The sequence below is a fragment of the Phycodurus eques genome, chromosome 10, assembly GCF_024500275.1.
Source record: "Phycodurus eques isolate BA_2022a chromosome 10, UOR_Pequ_1.1, whole genome shotgun sequence".
Classification (NCBI taxonomy): Eukaryota; Metazoa; Chordata; class Actinopteri; order Syngnathiformes; family Syngnathidae; genus Phycodurus; species Phycodurus eques.
Genome location: NC_084534.1, coordinates 4,135,506 through 4,159,278, shown reverse-complemented (window position 1 = coordinate 4,159,278; position 23,773 = coordinate 4,135,506). Strand labels below are relative to the sequence as shown.

At 39.6% G+C, this 23,773-nt stretch overlaps 2 protein-coding genes across 3 annotated transcripts; both read right to left on the bottom strand.

The window, feature by feature from the left end:
* Positions 1-2,429: 2,429 nt before the first annotated feature.
* ift52 (intraflagellar transport 52 homolog (Chlamydomonas)) lies at positions 2,430-11,717 on the bottom strand. 2 transcript variants are annotated; one of them, XM_061688807.1, is made up of 13 exons: positions 11,000-11,717; positions 10,830-10,917; positions 10,544-10,673; positions 10,368-10,443; positions 10,177-10,248; positions 9,947-10,073; positions 9,767-9,850; positions 4,876-4,944; positions 4,641-4,795; positions 4,457-4,544; positions 2,977-3,085; positions 2,747-2,892; positions 2,430-2,674 (listed from the first exon to the last, which is right to left on the bottom strand). In XM_061688807.1, the coding sequence occupies exons 1-13, from the start codon at positions 11,116-11,118 to the stop codon at positions 2,633-2,635; spliced, it is 1,305 nt and encodes a 434-aa protein (XP_061544791.1). In that variant the 5' UTR covers positions 11,119-11,717; the 3' UTR covers positions 2,430-2,632. The 2 variants fall into 2 exon arrangements, with proteins under 2 accessions (XP_061544791.1, XP_061544792.1); XM_061688808.1 differs by lacking the exons at positions 10,544-10,673; positions 10,830-10,917 and having other exon boundaries at positions 11,606-11,662.
* Positions 11,718-14,422: 2,705 nt separating this feature from the next.
* Positions 14,423-22,568, bottom strand: acot8 (acyl-CoA thioesterase 8). Its single transcript, XM_061687972.1, has 6 exons — positions 22,375-22,568; positions 19,144-19,280; positions 16,107-16,332; positions 15,635-15,792; positions 15,347-15,538; positions 14,423-15,070 (listed from the first exon to the last, which is right to left on the bottom strand). The coding sequence occupies exons 1-6, from the start codon at positions 22,557-22,559 to the stop codon at positions 14,952-14,954; spliced, it is 1,017 nt and encodes a 338-aa protein (XP_061543956.1). The 5' UTR covers positions 22,560-22,568; the 3' UTR covers positions 14,423-14,951.
* Between the last annotated feature and the right edge of the window lie 1,205 nt (positions 22,569-23,773).

The following is a 23,773-nucleotide window of genomic DNA, read 5'->3' as shown; positions in this document are numbered from 1 at the left end:
GCAAACAGCAGAATTGAAAGAATGCAGTTTGAGCATTTATTCCGTATCAGTGTACCCAGTTGAAGGCCTATCTCCTACTACTGCTATCTACTAATAGTAAAATGTTTTTCCTATTACTAGTGCTACTTTTGGAACGCTAGTACTGTGGTAGTGCTAAAGACTGCGCAATTAAACATGACTAGTAAAGCAGCACTTGTAACATGCCCAACTAGCACTAACACACAAGTAGCCTCCTTAATGAATGCTCAAACGGCTTTCTATAGTCATCTGAGCGTTTATTAATATAATATCATATCATATCATATCATATATTCATATCCGATAGCTAATATATATATATATATATATTTTTTTTTATTTATTATTTTTTTTTTTTACCTGTCCTGTTCAGCTGCACGGCCATGCAGAATGGTGGCTCTTTATGCCTTTTGTGCTGGAACATTTTTGCTGTCCAGCAGGGAATTTTGAAATACTCCTTCTGCTTATTTTTTTTAAATTTTTAATTATTCTGTTTATTGAAAATGCAGGTGGACAGAAAAAGGTTTTAAGGGACAGAGAGAGGGATAGAACGGCCAAGGGGAATAGGGGCGCGAACCACAGCAGAACAATCGATATTTGACCACAAGTAACGTGGTCAGCAGTCAAATCGTGTTCATATTTGTGGATGGGGGGGTCGGGGGATGCAACAACTAACCAACAGAACAAGATGGGAAAAGACAGAAAAAGGGAGTACAGGACAGGATGTGGGAAATGAGAAAGGCAGTGCTACTGATGAGTGGGGCTGTGGGATGCTTTTATCGTGTCTAAACACCTGTAAGAACCTGTGAGTTGATATCTTAATATAATATATGTTATTATTAGTGGTCCCAGCACAAGCAATTAAAGCCAATAGCAAATGGGAAAGAGAAGTGGAGGCTAGACTTAGGACAGAAGTATTTGCAAGCAACAGTATGGTTTCATGCCTAGAAAGAGTACCACAGATGCATGATTTGCCTTGAGGGTGTTGATGGAGAAGAGAGAAGGCCAGAATGAGCTACATTGTGTCTTTGTTGAGCTAGAGAAAGCCTTTGACAGAGGGCAGCACAACAGTTGTAGGTGTGACAGAGGAGTTGAAAGTGAGACATCTGGAGGAAAGATAGTGAGTATATTGGTAGAAGGATAATAAGGATGTAGCTGCCAGGCAAGAGAGCTAGAGGAAGACCAAAGGGAAGGTTGATAGATGTAGTGTGGGAAGAAATGAGGGCAGTTGGTGTTAGAGAGGATGATGCCGGAGATAGGCTTACATTGAAAAGGATGACGTGCTGTGGAGACCCCCAACGGGACAAGCCAAAAAGAAGAGAACAGCAAGATGTTTCCTATCAGAATTTCTGAATTTCTAGTACTGGTAGCACACATTTGTCAACTAGTGCAGTTTTGCCTCACAAGTAACAGGTGTCCTACTAATATGCCAAAGTTTTCCAACTAGTGAGGACAAAGAGCATACTAGTCTATAATATCAAGGCTATCTCATAATAAATGCGCAATATATTTTTTATTACTTTTTGTTATAATTCAATAACCTCGATAAGGAGGCTATTAGCGCACGAGGCGCTAGATGGGCCTAGTAATATTACTAGTACAGCACAGTAGTCTACTAAAAAGGTTTAGTTGCATGCTAGTAGGCCAAAAGTGGCAGTAGTATTGGATAAAATATTACTAGTAAGGAAGACATTCTAATATCTAGAGCGCCATCATCGTTTTATTAGTGTTGTGCTTTTTTTTTTTTTTTTTTTTAGGACAAAGAGCATACAAGTACATGGTACCTTCAGATATTGAATAAATGCTCAAATGGTTTTCCATAGAATTGTGAGTGCTGTGCCTGTGTTCTTCATGCAGACTATCTGGTACCAAGTGGAAAAACACAGATTTGACCACATTCAGTGTTATTACAGTACCCATTTTTCTTCAAAAAAATTGGACAGTGACTATGCCATTATTTCTGCTGCAGTGTTTGCTTTGTGTTTATTATTTGCTGTAGTGTTCTGCTTTGGGCGGCCGACTGGTTAGAGCGTCAGCCTCACAGTTCTGAGGACCCGGGTTCAATCCCCGGCCCTGCCTGTGTGGAGTTTGCATGTTGTCCCCGTGCCTGCGTGGGTTTTTTCCGGGCTCTCCGGTTTCCTCCCACATCCCAAAAACATGCATGAATTGGAGTCTCTAAATTGCCCGTAGGCATGACTGTGAGTGTGAATGGTTGTTTGTTCCTATGTGCCCTGCGATTGGCTGGCAACCAGTTCAGGGTGTACCCCGCCTCCTGCCCGATGACAGCTGGGATAGGCTCCAGCACCCCCGCGACCCTAGTGAGGAGAAGCGGCTCGGAAAATGGATGGATGGATGTTCTGCTTTGTGTTTGACATCAAAAGCTAAATATGAGAAAGGAGTTCAACACAAAATGTTCTTCAGGATTTATGGAATGTACCAATGACTTAATATATTTACAACATTGTGAGCATTTTAATATATATAAAATATTGAGCTCTTCCAAAAACATTATAATCGTGCTTGTTGCAGTTGACAACAAATATGCCAACATCAGGACAGTAATGGTAGTGTTTATCAAAAAGTCTGGAATATTAAAAGTAATATTTAATGCAAGTCAAGATGGGATGAACCGTGCCTCAGTGTTGACATCATGCTCCTGGAAGAAAATAATTTAGATTTAGTTGAATACATTAATGTAGAGTAAATCTATATTTTTAAGAGTTCTCACTTGATTCAGTTTCTTGAACTCTGCAAGTTGGAAGAAAACGTGTTCCAATATGTGTTTTGCATCCCTCTGATCTTTGTCCAACTTGGGAGTCACGCCCAGAATTTCACCACATTTCCTGATGTAAAACTCAAGGTCATCATCTGTACCTGTAAGAAGGGCCAGGCAAAAATGTCAAGATTATCCCTTAAACATAAACCGTCCACTCCTTTTATTTCAAAGACTGAACTTACATTTATTGGTGAGCTGTGCTAGGCGCACTTTCTCTGAAGAGAAAGCTTCATCTAAATCAAACAGGTCCAGCATTGGTGGGGACAAATCACTCAAGATTGGAGGAAAGACCTGGAAAGTAGAACTGTAGTTTAAAACTGTTGCCTTGCTAAAAATGTTATATGACACAATTCAATTAAAAAAACATCAACTTTCAATTATTAGTTATCTAGGACAAGAAAAATACTTCACTACTATTGAGTCGGGCACTTAATGAACGATGACATGATTAAAGTGCATAATACAACAGTGTAAAAAAAAAATAGCAAACATAGGAAACTACATAAAATCAATTTTAATTCATGAAAAGTCTTCCTAAAAAGTGGCTTGTGGTTCCACTTGAACATGATCAGCACCATTGCAGCCTGATATTTCTTTGGTATTCAGTTCCATAGTTGGAGGCCAAGGGCGCAACCAACAAAACACCAGATTAGAGAGGTAGCGCTACGGCAATAGAAACTTTATTCCCACCGACCAACCGATTGATAGACAGACACACACTTTATAAATAATTCCAGGAAAATGCCAGATAAACTGAGCAGTTAGTGAGCTTCAGGATCATAGTTAATCAAATTCAAAGCGCGCAAGTTGTAGTTTCTGTCTCAAGTAATTGTCCTTTTATCACCTAGGGGTGATAAGGTTTAACCAGCAAATTGACTTACTTATTTCGCATCTGTGTGTGTGGGAGGAAGGCAGACAGTACACATAGGGACACAAACACGTCGTTAGACTGTTGTTGATGTTCCCCATGTGCTAATTTGATATGGTGCTGTGCCCTACGAGTAGGTATATACATGCACACGTCTGTAAACACAGGTCATTGCTCATGAATTACAAATGGTTTTCATGTAATATGACTTTCTGGTTGTTTAATTTTTTTCTATTGTTGTAATTTAAAAAATATATATTTCTTATAGTATCCCATCTTCATATGTTTTTCATAATTATTTCACTTTATTTCTATAAACCTTGTGGTGTTGTTTTCCCCCATAATATCACATTTTTGTCATACTTAGTTTTTTTGTCATAATGTTAGGACTATGCGTAATTTTAAGTTTTTCCACATTAAATTTGGACTTTATTCTTGGAAATGCTTTTTTATCTTCTAATATTAAAACTTTAGGAATAAAACCTTTTTGATAAATATTTTGGGCCAACTATGCTCTTATATTTTAATGTTGGTCATTATAGTGGTGCTTGGAGAGCCAATCATTTTCTTTGGAGTGGTACTTGGTGTAACAAGTTTGAGGACCACTGCAAGAGCATACTGGGAGGTAGGATTTTCCCAATACCTTAAAATAGGGCTATGCTGTCTATTTTTCAAGTGTACAGTACATTGAATCATTATTCATGAAATAAAACTTATGTGAGATTAAGCCATGGCTTTTTATTTGATTTTATTTGTTGTGAAATAATACAGAGGAAGGTAGAACAGATACTTACAGCAGGTTGCAACTGAGGCAGGGGGGTCTCAAACTGTGGTGCGATCAGCTGCAGTGGTTCATCTTTGACATTAAGATGCTTATACACACTGTGGAAAACAGGACATCCTTAAGGAAAACAAAGACAAAAGGAAGTCTGTAACACTGTTAACACTGTAATGCTCCCCAATGAATTACCATTTTACCTGAGGACTTGGGGTAAAGTGTCTGTTGACAGACTGAAAAAAGAAACATCCAGAAGAGAAGTGAAGTCCCTGGGGTTTTCGTCACCCTCTTGGAAGTACTGCGTGAGTTGTTCTGACAAACACCCAATGTGTGGCAACATGGTGTAATCTGTGATCTAGATAGTATAAAGAACAGCTGTTTTAAAGGGTCTACTTGCTTGTCAGTGCCCTTTTCCACTAAATTGCACAGCCTCACCTCTGGGTCTTCTGCATCAATCTGATTCAGCTGAATAGTATCAGTCATGAGCCACTGGAGCACAACACCCTGCAGTGACAATGTAGAGTTTTATATATATATATATATATATATATATATATATATATATAATATAATATATAAATAATAATAAAAAAATATATAATATAATATATAAATAAATAATATATATTTATAATATATAATATAATATATAAATAAATAAAGTTTGTTTTTTGCAGCGCAGCCAAATAATAAATAATTAAAATAATATCGATATTATGCAGCAGCACAGTGATACAGTGATTAGCACGTCTGTCACAAAGTCAGGAGATCCATGTTTGAATCTCATTGGAATGTCTGTGTGAGGAGTTTGGATGTGGAGCAGCACAGAGGGTTGTGGTTTGAATGTATGTCTGGGTTCAGATCTCATCCCTGGCCTTTCTGTTGAGTTTGTATGTTCTCCTTGTGGTTGTTTGGATTTACCAATTCCTAATTATTTTTGTGTCCATGGGCCTCATTCACTAACAGTGCGTATGCAGAGATTTGTGGACGTACGCACGTTTGATGCAGAAATACATGATTCATCAATATGTTCAAACTTGTATTTGTGCGTTGTCTGCGACCAAATTTAGAACCTCCTCAGATCATGCATATGCACAAACAATGAAGGATCAGCTTTCGAAAAAACGTCAAACATCTTTTATCCAAGATGCCCAATGTATTGAAACTACAGTCATTTATAAAAACTATAATAATATTTTTTAATGACAATGACTTAAACTAGGACTTTGCTAATGAGTTGACTAACGTCCTAAATAACTGTTAAACCTTTACCCATGTTCCGTTCAAGTGCTTGTATGTGCATTGATCTATCATGCTGCGTGCGATACGATGTTGTCTCTCAACAAGCAGGAAATGCGACCGCTTGCATTCCCTAGTATATCCAAGGCTTCATCCATTTATTCTTTCAAATCCCTACAATAATCTGATTTAGGATATATTTTTCTTTGACTTTGTATGTGCAAATGTGATGTGTGTAAATAGATCGATTCAGGCACACACTGCCACTGCCGTGGTTGCTAGTGACGTAACTCAAATCGGCATGGCTCATCTATTTTCTGTCACGTCCAACACAAATTTCATGAACTTTATCAACTACAAATGCTTTGCTGCTGTCCTATATTTATTCCTTACTAGTAGTAAGGAATAAAATAATTAGGCCTGTCACGAGAATTTATTTTTCAAGATGATTGCAATTGGCTGGGTGTACCCCGCCTCTCGCCTGAAGATAGCTGGGATAGGCTTCAGCACGCCCGCGACCCTAGTGAGGATAAACGGTCAGAAAATGTATGGATGGATATATGTTTTTAATGCCTCTGAAATCATGAAAAATAAGGCCCGCCATTATTATCTTTTATGCATTTTTTTTTTGCTTTTAAATCAGTATTGTTGTTTTTATTATTATTGTTGTTCTAATTTCCTCTCGTTTCTCTGTTAAATTGTACTTCTTTACTCTGTGATATGGATCCTCCTGGGTCTGAAATGAAGAATAAAGCCCTGCAAGACTAGCCTGGTTTATATGGAGCCTTCAATTCTGATTATAATCCGTATAGAATCCCACACCAAACGAAAATGCTCCATATCAAACACTTTAATTGGAATAAACGGGCCGAATCCAAATGGAATTTCATTTGGTTTCACAGGGGCGAAATATTCCTTTTGCCAAACCAATAAGAAGTATTTGCCATGTATAGAGTCATTCGGAAGAGCTTGGAAAAGCTCCCCCAATCTTTATTGAAAACATTAAAAAGAAAAAGCTGTCAGCATATGCTTCGTCTAGACGTAAATGCAGTGATGTCATCGTTTACACACGGTGTAAATATGGCTGCTCCCGACCGACCTCGTGTGCAATTGAGATCTTGTTTTTAACACTTAACACACTTTTTCACCGAGCATTTTTTTTTAATAAACAAAAACAATCCCAGCGACTGTGCTGAATAGAGCACAGACCTCCATCTTGATAAATGACGTGACGTTCGCGACGAAGTGTGCATGTCTCATGGTTCTTCTGATTAAATGTACTGTACATAAAGTATACAGTGGGTACGGAAAGTATTCAGACCCCCTAAAAATTTTTCACTCTTTGTTACATTGCAGCCATTTGCTAAAATCATTTTAAGTTCATTTTCCCCCTCATTAATGTGCACACAGCACCTCATATTGACAGAAAAAAACAGAACTGTTGAAATTTTTCCAGATTTATTAAAAAGGAAAACTATCACACAGCCATAAGTATTCAGACCCTTTGCTCAGTAATTAGTTGAAGCACCCTTTTGAGCTAATGAAGCCATGAGTCTTTTAGGGAGTGATGTAACAAGTTTTTGACAGCTGGATTCAGGGATCATCTGCCATTCCTCCTTGCAAATCCTCTCCAGGTCTGTCAGGTTGGATGGTGAATGTTAGTGGACAGCCATTATCAGGTCTCTCCAGAGATGCTCAACTGGGTTTAAGTCAGGGCTCTGGCATTCAAGAACAGTCAATGAGTTGTTCTGAAGCCACTCCAATATTTTTGCTGTGTGTTTAGGGTCATTGTCTTGTTGGAAGGTGAACCTTCGGCCCAGTCTGAGATCCTGAGCATTCATCTTTCCTTCGATTGCAACCAGTCGTCCTGTCCATGCAGCTGAAAAACACCCCCCACAGCATGATGCTGCCACCACCGCGCTTCACTGTTGGGACTGTATTGGACAGGTGATGAGCAGTGCCTGGTTTTCTCCACACATGCCGCTTAGAATTAAGGCCAAAAAGTTCGATCTTGGTCTCATCAGACAGATAATCTTATTTGTCACCATCTTGGAGTCCTTCAGGCATTTTATTTTTATTTTTTTAAGCAAACTCCATGCGGGCTTTCATGTGCCTTGCACTGAGGAGAGGCTTCAGTCGGGCCACTCTGCCATGAAGCCCCGACTGGTGGAGGGCTGCAGTGATGGTTGACTTTCTAGAACTTTCTCCCATCTCGTGACTGCATCTCTGGAGCTCAGCCACAGTGATCTTTGGGTTCTTCTTTACCTCTCTCACCAAGACACTTCTCCCCCAATTGCGGAGTTTGGCCAGATGGCCAGCTCTAGGAAGGGTTCTGGTCGTCCCAAACGTCTTCCATTTAAGGATTATGGAGGCCACTGTGCTCTTAGGAACCTTAAGTGGAGCAGAAATTTTTTTGTAACCTTGGCCAGATCTGTGCCTTGCCACAATTCTCTCTCTGAGTTTTTCTGGCAGTTGCCTTGACCTCATAATTGCATTTGCTCTGACATGGACTGTGAGCTGTAAGGTCTTATATAGACAGGTGTGGCTTTCCTAAACAAGTCCAATCAGTATAATCAAACATAGCTGATGTCCATTTAAGGTGTAGAACCATCTCAAGGATGATCAGCAGAAATGGACAGAACCCGAGTTAAATATATAAATATGAGTGTCACAGCAAAGGGTCTGAATACTTACAGTTTTACTTTTTTAATAAAACTGCAAAAATTTCAACAGAGATCTTGAATCAAAATGATTTCAATCTGAATGACAAAAAAGTCTCCATGTAAACCCCGCTAATGTGTGGATGGTCCGCTGAAGATGAGCCCTTTGCTTGTGAATCAAATATAAGTTGATTTTCGCTGTAGTCAACTACTGGCTGAATGATGTGTGCTACTGAGGCTATGCTTAATAAACCTTTAACATTCGAGTGTTTGTGTTAATTGGGGACTAACACACAACAACTCGGAGAGGCGTTGACGTTTTAAACGACTTTGCCGCGATGCAGCGAGCTGTTTAGCGGCTTAGCTTGCAGGTTAGCTCGTTAGCTCACGCCAGGCTAGCGAACATAACAAACCGTTAGCCTTCCCTTCAGTGTCTCTGTTGGGTGAATCTATGTGCTGCACATAGAGCAAAATTGTGGAGTATTGGACGGAGCCAACACCGCCAAGAGTGTACTGGTCCGCCGGCGTTCCATCAGCCCACTAGTGGCTAATGACACACCCGTTCACCTCTGTCGGCTCACCACAACAATGGCAATTTATCGAGTGCGGAAAAACTATCGTGTGCATTTTATTTATCAAACGATAAGACGAGATAGTAATTATCGTGACAGGCTTACTTACTATTATGCATTTGAACAACATATACTGTCTTTGTTCATGCTAAGCTCTTAAATTGTTTTATGTATATGTATGTTTTGTGCCACACGCTCTAATTTGACTTAGGAATGAATTAAAAATTATTATTATATATTGTCGGTTTCTGTTTTTAGCGCAAGCTTTCCAATGATACCAATCTTTTTTAAATAGGATAATGATTGGGAAATTTATTAAAGTTCTGGGGCCTCATATCTCTTGTGCCTATAAACCTCCATACATTGGCTTAGATGTGTCCTTTTATAGGGAGAGAAGCGGTTTGCGCAGATTGCAGACACAAGCTTGTCTTTAGAATTAATTCTGATTTACGAACATGCACGGAGGTGCAAAGACAACGGACCGCTACACAAGTGTCCTGAATTTGATGGTGACTTTGCGTATATGTTCAACTTGTGCGCAGAGTGACAACATTTCTACGCATTTATTAGTGAATGAGGCCCAATGTTAGAATGTTTGGCAGGTTTCCTCTGGAAATCGCTGTGCTGCCTAAATTCCACTGTAAACTTCAGCTGTACAGATGACGCGTGCTGTGCAGGGAGTGTATGCTTCAATGACTTGCGGGTGTAATGTATAAGATGCCGTAGTTAAAGTAATTACAGCAACCTTGTGGTACTGCCTGTAACCTTTTTCCTCGACCTGAAGGTGAGGTGCTACCAAGAGTAGAGGCCACTCTTTGAGGATACATGGTAAGGTATATAGACAGCCATACTCACCAGGATTTTACTATTCTCCTCTTTGTCGATGAACTGATCACTGAACATGTGGCAGGAACCAACTACAACCAATTTGCCCGTCTCCTAAATAAGACATGAGACATTGTTTTAATGTCACCCCTCAAGTAAAACATGAGTATTTACTGCATTGAGTACAAAATGACTATTTAGAATGCTGACTTTTCCTTGATAAAAGGCCACGACCGGCCGGTGGAGGGGGAAGCAGATAGAGCCAGTTGAAAGAACAGCCACAGCTGGCTTTATCACATTCAGGGTGGCACCATATGGGTACACAAATGAGAGAGCCCTGCATGAATACAGAAATGCTCAGGGTTATATAAAAATAATAATAATAAAGAGTAAAATGTAGCATTCAACTGAGAAGAATCATATGAAAATAAACAATTTACTGTGTATTATTTCCAACATTGTCATCTTCACTTATTCCAGACATTGATTTGCCAGAAGCCCGGCTGATCTCCCTAAACAAGAACAATGCAGATAATTGTGTGTCACAAGAGAAGTCATCTATCACTATAACATTCAAATAAATAGGGATGATATAGACAATATACATTTGTATGATCAAACAGCAACTAACCTGTTCAACACACCATCAGACACAAGAGCTTCCTTAGGATGATAGTACTTGTAGTACCGGGTCCGAAAAACGGCATCTGTCATATGGCAAATAAACAAAAACACACATACCAGTATTTAATAATAACATCAACTGACAATTCCAACAGTAATGAGGAATATTATATTCATTTGCACCATTGTTAACCATAATTCCAAACTCTTCCAGGAGAAAGTTAATGTTTGTGTCAAATTTCTTTTCTCCTCCTTCCCCAAGCATGACCAGGACAGTTCCTCCATCATCCAGGTAGTGTTTCAGAACTTCCAGCTAAAAGAAAATGAGACAGCAGTTGTGAGATCCTGCCTATGCAGGTCAAGCAGCAAGTATAATTTGGTGCGGGCAACCCTACCATTTCCACTATCCCCCCACAGCAAAACAATGTTTACTGTGTAATCAATTACCAGTTTTCTTTTGACATCTCACCTCTGATGCTGTAAACTTCTCCCTTGGCCCTGCAGTTATCCACAACTTGACACCTTTTAGTTTGTCTGATGACAGCTCTTCCTTCATACTGGAAGAAACATTTCCCACAGAAAACAGATTAACTCAAGCCAGTAGTTTTACACACAACACCAAAAGTCTGACCCCCTTACCTTTGAATTTTCCATTGAGTCCTAATGTGCTTCTGCATGGATTTGTATCCACTGTTTGTGGTAAAGCACTCTCTTTTTGACGCGTTGAAGACAACCGTATTGTGCTGTTCCTTCTCCATGATGATAATAACAAGGTTCGACCACTAAACATTCGTTCTTGTACGACTCTATATACCCACAATTGAGTCTCGACAAGCCCGACTCTACCTTTACTGCTTATTATTATTATTATTATTATTATACAACGCCAGCCTGTATCAAGTTAGCACGTTTGTCCGCCAGCGAAGGGTTGCTTAAATGTTAGCTTTCTTTCGATTATTTTTTGTGAACATTCCACAAGAAGCAAAAGCTACAGTTTAGCAAAACAAAAACAAAAAAGCCGTGCTAAATCTAAGTGTAAATCATGATTAGCTGTGTAGCTAATAGGTTACCATCCGTTCGCTTCCGATGCTCCTCACCGACGTATCTGCTAAATTCCACCTAAATCATCAACACGGCGACGATACAGTTTCACTTACGCGAACACGCGTTTATCGGTAAGTATATATGTATCCAAAGGAGTTCACTGCTTCTAGAGAAGGAGAAACTGTTGGAGAAATCGGTTACCATGTACGCTACCGCTTCTTCTTCGTCTCATCCCCGGGTTTACACAATCCACATCCGTTCAAGTTTCCACTAGAAATAAAACGTAAAACCCACTAACGCAATAAAAAAAAAAAAAAAAAAAAAAAATAAAAATGGCGAGAATCACAATCTCTCTAGAAAATCATATTAAAGTCGTCGTAAAACTATTACATGAGAAGAACAGGTGACAACTGCACTAAATAGCCAGACACACAACCGTCTCCTACGACTACAACTCTTAATATCCCCAAGAGGACGTCGATGGGCTGCACAATGATGGTGTCATAGCAACCATTAAAAAAGTACAATACTGGCATGAAACGTGAGCAGTGTTACACTATTCAATACATATCATGCACAAACGTCTGTAAAACCGTCGACCCCATTTTTTGGAAGTATTTGATTTTAAGTCAACAAAGAATAAATTCACTGTCTGCCATCGATGTCATACATAGGTTCCAGAATTGGAGGACATTTGTTTTTTTGGTACTCTAACCCCCATTAAGTTCCAAATAATTAATGCAGAAAATACAGAAACATGCGCTTGTTGTTCTGAGACAAAATGTAACTGTCGCTCAAGTAAAAGTGATTCCTAGATATTATATTACAAGCACTACCCAAATGGCAATTTTTATTTTAACCCTTCCTCTTGATGACCAACTTTATAAAATAAGATTTAATTCGGCTTTTCTTGATACATCTTGTAATTAAAACATTTTGTTCTAGCATGGACAACGTAACCCTATTGTCAAGACATAATAATCTTTCACAGGTAAAACATAATTTTAAATGTTCTGTATTGATAGCTCACGGTTTGCCATTGACAAAAAAAATAGTAAACCTCATGAAAATCGGTTACGAAAAGAGCACGTTACAACTTAACTTCAACGTTCCTGCATTGCCTTTGATTGGAACGTCGCCTCTGCCAACATGGCCGCCATGTAGGCACGTCATTTAGTCAGGCCGCTATAGCGCGCTGGCTTGTCTAGTCGTCACTTCATGTCTGTGGAGCAAACTTCAGCATTGATTTGCAACCCTGTTACTTGCAGCCCTATTACGTTAATTAAAGTAATACTAAAATTAAGTATTGGAGCATTGACATAAAATTTAAGTTTGTTCAATCAGAAAAGATTTATATATTTCAGATGTAAGAGCAAAAATGTGATATAACACATTTAAAAAATCTCATAACATGTTTATGGTTGATTGTTGAACTGTACAAACTAAATCGTTTGATGATCAATTACCCGCTTTTTTACAAAAAAATAAATAAAATTGTCTCATTTCCCCCCCCCCCCAAAAATGTCAGTGCTTATATTGCCCTTCAATTCTTGAAGGACCCATGTACAGTATTGGTTAAGGGTAGGGTTCTCTTCTCCGCCCCCTCTTGATGACTTGCTTTGCATCCAGCTGGGTCAATTAGCGAGTATCCTTAACAGTTTAAGAGCCATCTGGAGCCCATGTCGCACTCACTCACTGCCTACCAACATGGAAAAAGTGGTTCTTCTTAAAGGTAAGGTTAGAATCTTTGTTCACTAGTGGAGCTCAGTAGTCTAATTAGATATGTAACTTTTTTTCTTTTCTTTTAGATATGAGCAGTTTTGACTGTTTGTCACCATCGGAACTTGATAGGAAGTTCTTTGGGGAGCAGAGTTTTCCATCTACTTTGTCGCTGGACCAACTGTCAAGATCAAGAGTTTCGTCTGATGGTTTCGTTGACGGATCTGATGTCAAACCATTGATCCAGCCTTCTCTCAGCGTGTCAACTGCTCCAACATCTCTGTCTCAGGTCAATGACTTGAACACCCAAGAGACTGAAAATTGTCACCCATTATTGCCATTACAGGTCAACTCATCCACTCCCTACATCCTCGTGCAAAAGAAAGCTCATTTGGACCACTCATACAGTGACCTCGCAGTCTCTCGAATGTCTTTGGATGTGTCTGTGATTAAACCGGACGGCAACAGCCCAAAACCCTTCATGGAGTCGAGCACCCTAGAGCTGTGGAGCCCAAAACTGCAATGTGGGCCACATTCAAGGTCTGAAGTTTCTCCCTGACCCGATCAACTCTTCATATATATATATATATATATATATACTTACAATTGGGTGGGAGGGGGGAATGTTTTTAAACAAGTGGTAATAAATCTATTTTGCTCAACTTAAATTGTGAAACTTCTTAAAATATGACACACCTGGCCCTTTTTGAGGTCCTAACACTGCCTCCTCACATTTGTGTAGTCATGGTAGTGTCTGTTTTCATCACTCAGCAAATCTGAACTGATTGGTAAGTGCATATTCGTGTTCAGCGCTATGGATTTTCAAAATATTTAAAGTTTCAAAACTTCTCATACAAGAAGTTGACATTCCCTTTAAATGGTATAATCCAAAACAGGTGGGACTGTGATGGGGTCAAAATAATTGGCACTTCAAAATCTTAATTTTAAGCATGCATTCTTATAAGACATTGCATGTCATCTCTTTATTTTATAGATTTAATAAGTGATCACTCTGCGGGTAATATAAATGGTTATCTGTGACAGTTCTCTAAAATCAGATTACTGATTTTCAACTGTGGATGAAGGTATCATTGTTGACTTTATACCTTAAGGAAACAAAATCATAGATGAGGCCTCAGTTTAGCTCCGCAAGTTTGACCATAAATGTGTTTTGTGTACCTTTTTTAGCTCAGTAACATTCAGAATAATTTCACTACATTCACATCATCAGGACCTTTGTGTAGAACCATTAAAGTGACTGTCATTTTAAATGTTTTTTTTTTTTTTTTATTTCCTAGCACAACCCATTAGAAGGAAAGCTCACCATGCATGATGATGCATGGAACCTTTGAACCTACTTATTTGATCTACACCATTTCATTTCTGCCATTCTGAATTTATAGTTACCGTACAAGAGCCAAACGTCCCCTTAATCAGGAGTGTTGCATTACAAATACTGTTTGCATTGTGTAGTGTTAAATTGTGGTTGACAAGAAAAATGGTGATGTACAGTATTCACAAGTCTGTTCAAAGGTGGTATAAAGATAAATGCAATGCCATTTACCATTGACAAATCTTAGAATCTGGGAGCCATTGATGAAATATTTTACAGCAGTTACAGTGTTTGTCTAAAACATGTTTCTATAAGTGAAAACTTCCCAAGCTAATGCTTTTATGTTATACTAAACACGACAAAATAAATACTTTACAAAAATATTTGTCTGGAATTAAAGTAGCTGCACAAAATGTTGTAAACAAATGGGGAATAACAATCAAACTGCTTTGATGTAAATCAACAAATACGTCTAAAACCTTGTGAGAAAGGTGCCTATAGTTTGCTGGGCTCAGGAACTACTTTGACTCTCAGGACCCCTTCCTGTGCACACGAGGCAGCCAGCACGCCATCTCTTCTCCACAGTCTGCCTTGAACCAGTCCCCTACTGCCCCCTGTGAGACCAAAAGTCAAAAACATTGGTATCATGTCCTTGAAACAAAAGAGGAAAATCACAACTCCATTACATAAAGCACCGAGATAGCATTTGTGGCAACATTTCTGACTAAAATAGTATGCAGTTGTGGACTCTCCTGAACATGTGTGGTGATTCATTAATTGGAGAGCAGTAACACAAAGTCTCATTGTTCACCAGAATTATTATTAATGCATGTATACATTTAGTGTGCCCACCAGAGTCACAAATAATGGTAAGCGATGAAAATGCTGACCTGCCCATGGGCTCTCACACTCGTACAACATCCATTCATCACTGCGGAAAGTGTTGTGGAACCACATGGCGTGGTCCAGGGAGGCTGAGAACTTGACCCTGTAGGTGGGGTAGGGCAGCATTGCAGTAGCCAGAAAGGCAAAGTCTGATACATAGGCAGCCACGCAGCAATGCAACTTCATGTTGCCTTCACCTGTGTACAAACAAAAACGCAAATTAAGTGTTCCCTTTAAATTCACTGAACACTGAAACTGCTTCGATCATCATCAAACGGATTAGACAACTTTACCAATGTATCCTTTAGCTCGCACCCAAAACAGTTTCTTTGGCTCTGCTCCAGCAAGCCTGTGAAACTGTGGAGGGTTGACTGGCTTGATCTCAATTGGGACTTCAATTGCCAGCAGTTTGTTAAGAGCTTGTTTTAAAGTTTCAGCCAGGCCAGGTTTACTGCAAAAGTAAACTGGTCAAATCATACAATAAACCAAACCTGTTTTCATGTATACATGTACTTCAATCATTCTACTTAAAATATTTCCTTAACATTCATGTCTATTTTGAGTGTACAGTATACATATTTCTAAAAAGAAATGTTATTTAATGGAATCTGACCTTTGTAAAAGTACAATAACAGTCACCTCCACCTTTTCCATTGTACTTGCCTTGTAGCTTTTTATTCGCCACATATGTTTTGGACATATTTTGCACAAGACCTTCATGAAATCCCTTTTTTAAATGTAGAATTTAATAATTACATTTTCTACCTGAGATAAAGGTGGATAAGTGCCTCTGCAGTAAGGAGCTCTTCAGGCTTAGGGACCACTGGCATGGTGAACTGGTGTTGCAACGTGCTTGGCTGTAACATTTGGAAGGACGCTTGGCAGATCAGTATAGGAAGTCCGTGCTGGAGGGCTTTCACGGAGCGCACTGTAAAACTGCGACCATCTCTTGTGCGGTCTACCTGGTACAACACTGGAACCTTAGGATCTCCTTAAATAAAACACAGGATCATGTCAACTGGGAACAAACTAAGTGACTGAATTGAATACAGCCCAAAAAACAAAACAAAAAAGGCCATCGAGTCATGGTTTCATCCACAGCTTACCAAATGTTATGCTAAACAGGAAAGGCTTAATGTTCAACCTTTTAATGGCGTGACCAATTTGCAATTCATTTAAACTCAAAGAACTAAATATACAGCTTGTTTGCCATTATTTTTGTTAACTCAAGCATTAGTCAATTCTGAAATATTGAGCCAAAAGAAGATCAAAGTCAAACTAATACGGATAGGCATTGATGCCATGGCATTGCCGCAAAGTCATAGCACTTATTAAATATGATGTCATCCCTATCATCCTCATTTGACCGTTATAACTAGTGATGGGTAGATGAGGCCTCGTGAAGTGTTACGGCACATTGGGCAAACTGTATTGTATTGATATTGGGCGGCAAATCTTTTTTCACATACTGTATGTTTATTAAAAAGAAATTCTAGTGTTTTGGCATTCAGGTGATTCCTTTTTTTTTTTTTAAAGCAAATTCTCGAGCTTTGGAGAACTCTCTCCCACACGAAGCATTGATGGGGCTTGTGTGCCTAAAAACTGGAGAGACTGCCAAAAGAGGTTTCTATATATATTTACATAAAATATTAATTAAATTTATAAACTCTAAACATTTTCTACACAAACCTTCCAAAACATGATGGCTCATAATGCGATTGAGCTCTACCTGGTCCAACGCAGGTTTCCTGGAAACATGAGGTTAAAAAATAAAATAGGCTAATTTTGAAAAATATTTATCATTAATAAAGCGGCCACAAGGAAGATGTAAAATCTCTATACACTTGTGTTTATTCTAATTGTATTTGTGACTTCTTTTCCATGCCTCGATTGCGTTGTGCGGGGAGGTGCTTGAATTTACTTTTGACGGTCAGTTGAACAAATGCGACAAACCTTCAGAAAATAAAACAAATAATTAAAACTATACACATAACCTTTGGATCACCTTTTACTAAAAAAACTGAGATATTCAAAAGAGCTAAATTCAGCCAGTATAGTTGATTTACACTGAAATCAGACATGCAAACACCAAAGTCATGAAAAAGGTTCCAAAAAAAAAAAAAAAACATTGTAGGGGGTCCGGGGAGATCCCCCAGGACTCTGCAGAGAATGTTTTTGATTTTAACATAAATTAAGCAATCTAGAAGACTCTGAAGAGGATAATAAGGCAACATCAAAAACAATTATTTTCTTTTTACCGCTCAAGTACAATGATGTACAAATTTAAATTTGCCTCATTTCTTTGCTTTTTTTGTTTTGGCCCCCAACTTGAGCCAGGCCCATCTCCACCTGCACCTGATGCCTGCTTCAAACTGTGCCACATGAATAGCATCCTCCTCATTAAGCACTCTCATTCTGGAAAATAATTGGCTAAAATAATTGTCTGTTTCACTTCCTTTTTCACTATTACCAACTTTAAAGGCTAATCCCAAATGCATCCTCCAGGAAAATATTAAGTACAATATTTTTCTGTTTTTATTGGCCATTTCTGAATTTGAAGTTAGTTCATTCTGTGTTGTGACATAATCCCTAACATCGCTCCGTCGCTTAATACATTTCACATTAACATCCGTAAACTAATTAGATAATTGTAGGCGCGTTTCCTCATTAATACAAGATGTACAAGCGGATCAGCTCTTGTCGCCAACGTTATGTGTGCTTGGCGGGTCCGCTGGGACCACAACCAGGGCCACGACCCGCAGCGCCTCAACGTGAAAATACAAAAGACCAGTGCAACAAATACGACACTGGATGATCTGACGAGCAAAAAATGTTGCTTAAACGTAAGAGTAGCAATGGAGGATGTCTGCTCCCGAGGTGGGTAGAGTAGCCAAATATTGTACTCAAGTAAGAGTACTGTTATTCCACAATAGTGTTACTCAAGTAAAAAGTAGTCCTCCAAAAAAATACTTGAGTATGATGTAAACGTACACAGTGAAATAATTACTCTACTACAATACATGAAAGCTGTTGCTTTTGTTCATCTAAATTTAAAAAAGAGTAGCGCGCCGCTGACTTCATGGTAACGACGACCTTCCCAAAATGGCGGCCATTCAGGCACGACGATCAGCCGGGCTGGTTTATCTAGTGTTAATAGCTATGCCTGGGAAGCCCAATAGAAGACGTTGTAAGAGGTCATGTGACTTTCTTTTGTCCTTTGATTGGTGAACTAGACTTAAACGTCACTAGCGCTAGATTGGTGTAAACAGCGCCCTTTTTTTCCAATACGACACTTGTTCATAAAATTAAAATTTGCTGGTGTCGCCTCTTTTAAAATGGTATTACAGCTACTTTCTGTTAACTTTGTTTCATTTAGTAGTAAAAAGTTGAGATCATGGGTTGTAATGATATCATTAATCAGCACTGATTTATGACACAGTGATCTAATATCGATTGGAGCGAGTCTCGCAGAGATAACTGGAGACAATGGTTTGATAGATTCACATTTTATCCTCACTAAGCTTGTAGCTCTCCTTTCTTTGTGCCATATTTCTTGACCAACTGTCTGTCACTTGTAATGCATTGGTCACGTGACTTTCTTAAGGGGTTTCATCCGAAGAGCTCGGCACCTCAGTCGACGCGTAGTTGTTGCCGGATCTATCACTACTTAGAACCATATCTACGGGGTAAATGGGAGCTACTATGATTTGCTTTTATGTCTTGTCATTCCCACGCTTTTGTCGGAGAACCAAAACGTCAGTTACAATATACTTTTGCACATTAATATCAGGCTACAGCTTACCTGCTCTTACAAAGTAGCAGTGTAGAGAGTGAGCATAAAGATCATCACTGACTGATTTGGCAGCAGCAACAAGAGCTTGACCAATGATTTGTCCCCCAAATAAGCGCTGAGTGCGGGGCACCCAGTGATGTGTCCCCCTGAGGAGAAAAATGGATCATGAATTAAATACTGTAAAGCCATTTCACATGCTGTATGGGAAGTTGTTTGAGCATTTATTCAACATCCTAAAAGTGCACTGAATGGAATCTATGTGTACATTCAGAAATTCAGTCCAAGCGGGCTCTATAAACTCCAGAACGTTCGGAAACTCAGAGCATTGTTGGAGTGTGCCGTTCGGTTATTCGGAGTGCAAAACTGTGGGAGTGCCGAAGCCCACTCCCGCCGCTGTCAGGCAGGAAGAGATGTTTACAGGCAGAACTGACACATTCAATATGGCGCACGCACTGATGTATCCCTGCTAAAGCCCAACACACTTAAATTCATAGAAAATGGAGCGCGCTCTGCCTCTCTAAACATTGCACTCTCAGGGTGCAGTGAGAGCGTCAGATTTAATTTTCGACCATATCCTATCCTATAATTGTGTTGTTATTTATGCTGCTACCTGGCATTTTTTCTTAACAAACTGGAAACTTGATTTGCAGTATATTGCCCTTTAAGGCATTAATGACTGCTTATCTCTCTGTGCCAAATGTTTAATATTGGTTTTAGCGCAATTTTCTGTCTGAGTCTGCTTTATTTGTATTTATTTATTAGTTTTTTTAAATCAAAGATATTTTATTTATAGTTCCATATTACAATGTCAATGTTCATTATTCTTAGAATTAAAAGTGAATTGTCCTTAAAAAGGATGTACTTGTATTATTATGCTTTAATATCATTCTATCAGTGGCATAAAACCTAACCACACTAGTGTTTGTCATTGGGGGGAATATATATCGATCGTCCAAAAACATTTGTTATCATGACAGGCCTAAACACATACAGTATTATAACATATTGAGCGACTGCAAGAGCATTGGATAACACAAAGATATTGTACAACCCCAATTCCAATGAAGTTGGGACCTTGTGTTAAGGGATTGAACCCCGGTCCTCAGAACTGTGTGGCAGACGCTCTAACCAGTCATCCACCGTGCTGCCCGTTGTGTTAAACATAAATAAAAACAGAATACAATGATTTGCAAATCATGTTCAACCTATATTTAATTGGATACACTACAATTACAAAATATTTAATGTGCAAACTGATAAACTTTATTGTTTTTAGCAAATAATCATGAACTTAGAATTTTATGGTTGCAACACATTCCAAAAAAGCTGGGACAGGCTCATGTTTACCACTGTGTTAAATCACCTTTTCTTTTAACAACATTCAATAAACGTTTGGGAACTGAGCACACTAATTGTTGAAGCTTTGTAGGTGGATTTTTTTACCATTCTTGCTTGATGTACAGCTTCAGCTGTTCAACAGTCTTCATTGTCGTATTTTACGCTTCATAATGCGCCACACATTTTCAATGGGAGACAGGCCAGTCTAGTACCCGCACTCTTTTGCTCCGAAGCCACGCTGTTGTAACACGTGCAGAATGTGGTTAGGCATTGTCTTGCTGAAATAAGCAGGGGCGTCCACGAAAAAGACGTTGCTTGGATGGCAGCATATGTTTCTCCAAAACCTGTATGTACCTTTCAGCATTAATGGTGCCTTCACAGATCTGTAAGTTACCCATGCCATTGGCACCAACACAGCCCCATACCATCACAGATGCTGGCTTTTGAACTTTGCGTCCATAACAGTCCGGATGGTTTCTTTTCCTCTTTGGTCCGGAGGACACGAGGTCCACAATTTCCAAAAACAATTTAAAATGTGGACTTGTCGAACCACAGAACACCTTTCCACTTTGCATCAGTCCATCTTAGATGAGCTCGGGCCCAGAGAAACCGCCGGCGTTTCTAGGTGCTGTTGATAAATGGCTTTTGCTTTGCAGAGTAGTTTCAAGTTGCACTTACGGATGTAGCGCCGAACTGTATTTACTGACAGTGGTTTTCTGCAGTGTTCCTGACCCCATCTGGTGATATCCTTCACACATTAATCTCGGTTTTTGATGCAGTGCCGCCTGAGGGATCGAAGGTCACAGGCATTCAATAGCCTTGCCACTTACATGCAGTGATTTCTCCAGATTCTCTGAACCTTTTGATGACATTATGGACCGTAGATGATGAAATCCCTAAATTCCTTGCAATTGTACGTTGGGGAACGATTGTCCTTAAACTGCTCAACTATTTTCTCACGCATTTGTTCACAAAGAGGTGAATCTCGCCCATCTTTGCTTGTCAATGACTGAGCAATTCAGGGAAGCTCCTTTTATACCCTATCATGGCACCCACCTGTTCCCAATTTGCCTGTTCACCAGTGGGATGTTCCAAACAGGTGTTTGATGAGCATTCCTCAACTTTCTCAGTCTTTTTTGCCACCTGTCCCAGCTTTTTTGGAACGTGTTGCAGCCATAAAATTCTAAGTTAATGATTACCCACATCCCAAAAACATGCATGAATTGGAGACTCTAAATTGCCCGTAGGTGTGACTGTGAGTGCGAATGGTTGTTTGTTTGTCATGTGCCCTGCGATTGGCTGGCAACCAGTTCAGGGTGTACCCCGCCTCCTGCCCGATGACAGCTGGGATAGGCTCCAGCACGCCCGCGACCCTAGTGAGGAGAAGCGGCTCAGAAAATGGATGGATGATTATTTGCTAAAAACAAAAAAGTTTACCAGTTTGAACATTAAATATCTTTGTAGTGTATTCAATTAAAGATAGGTTGATCATGATTTGCAAATCATTGTATTCTGTTTTTATTTATGTTTAACACAACGTCCCAACTTCATCGGAATTGGGGTTGTAAAAATGCTTAATCCTTATCTGATTCTTACAAACTACGGCTCATTTTATTCGTTTCAAACCTCTGTCCAATAATATCCTCTATTTCAATATGCAGGTGGTTTGAAATTTTTAGTCACATACCTCCATATCGAGTCTGCTGTTAATATCAGCCTTGCCATAATTACAACACTATGTATTTGACCATTTGTGATATTTTCAATAAATCTAAATCTGCGCCACCTATTAAAACGAGATTTCTTAAACTGGAGCCAACGACACATTAACATGCTTGTATTTATACTTTCATAAAAAATTACTTTTACATATGACGTATTACTAGCCCACAACCAAGCTACCTGTACAGGTCTTCGTCGAGCTTCTCCACGTTCAAAACGCTGGTAACAAGGACGCTTCGAAGGTCTGGGTTGTATTCAAGTGCAGAACTGCCGGACTTGGAGTTTTTATCTTCTGATGACTGCTTTGAATTGGATGTTGCTGGAGAATCAGTGGCAGAGGGACGATCAACTTTTTCTTCCGCCATGTTACCCGACGCAACTTCCGCTTGTGTTGCGCAGCTCCAGGACAACATTGGCTGCGTTCGAATAGGCTCGTCCTGAATCCTAGCAAGGCCACTTTGCATCCACCAATCAATCTGGGCGAGCGCTGGGGGACACCCGGAACTGGTCGCCAGCCAATCGCAGGGCACACATGGACAAACAAACATTCGCATTCACATTCACACCTACGGGCAATTTAGAGTCTTCAATTAACCTACCATGCATGTTTTTCGGATGTGGGAGGAAACAGAGAGAAACTCAAGCAGAGAACATGCAAACTCCACACAGACGAGGACGGACTTGAACCCGGGTCCTCAGAACCGTGAGGCAGATGTGCTAAGCAGTCGTCCACCGTGGAATAATAATAATAATTATTATTATATACTACTACTACTAATAATTATTATTATATCTATTTATTCAATACATTATACAAATCTAATTTATTGTCAGAAAAACTCACACCTTTTGATACAGTATGAATACAACATGAGTATTTCATCTCAGAGGAAAGAAAAATAAAAACATTTGGCTAGCTCTCTAGCTCTCTTAAAGAATAAATTAGTTTGCAGACAACACCACAGTCATCGGCCTCATCAAAGATGGTGACAAGTCGGCGTGTTGGCAGGAAGTGGAGCGGCTGGAGCTTTGGTCCGGCCGACACAACAACAAGACTGTGGAGGTGATCGTGGACTTCAGGAGGCATCCTTCGCCACAGCTGCCCCTCACGCTGTCCAGCTGCCCTGTGTCGAGACCTTCAAGTTCCTGGGAATTACAGTCTCTCAGGATCAGAAGTGGCAGACCAACATCAACTCCATCCTCAAAAAGGCCCAGCAGAGGATGTACTTCCTGCGGCTTCTGAGGAAGCACGGCCTGCCACAGGAGCTGTTGAGGCAGTTCTACACAGCGGTCATTGAATCAGTCCTGTGTTCTTCCATCACAGTCTGGTTTGGTGATGCTCCAAAAAAAGGACAAACTCCCACTGCAACTGACAATCAAAACACGCTGCCTGAACTCAGGCAAGAACATGCAAAATCCTCTTGGACCCTCCACATCCTGGTCACCAGCTCTTCCAGCTCCTTCCCTTAATTTTTTGTCTTGAGTTTGTTGTCACATTTCTGTCGGGCCAATTATACATACTCGTGCACTCACTGTAGTAGTTTCGCCACGCTGCACCATTTGTATTTCTGTTGTTGAC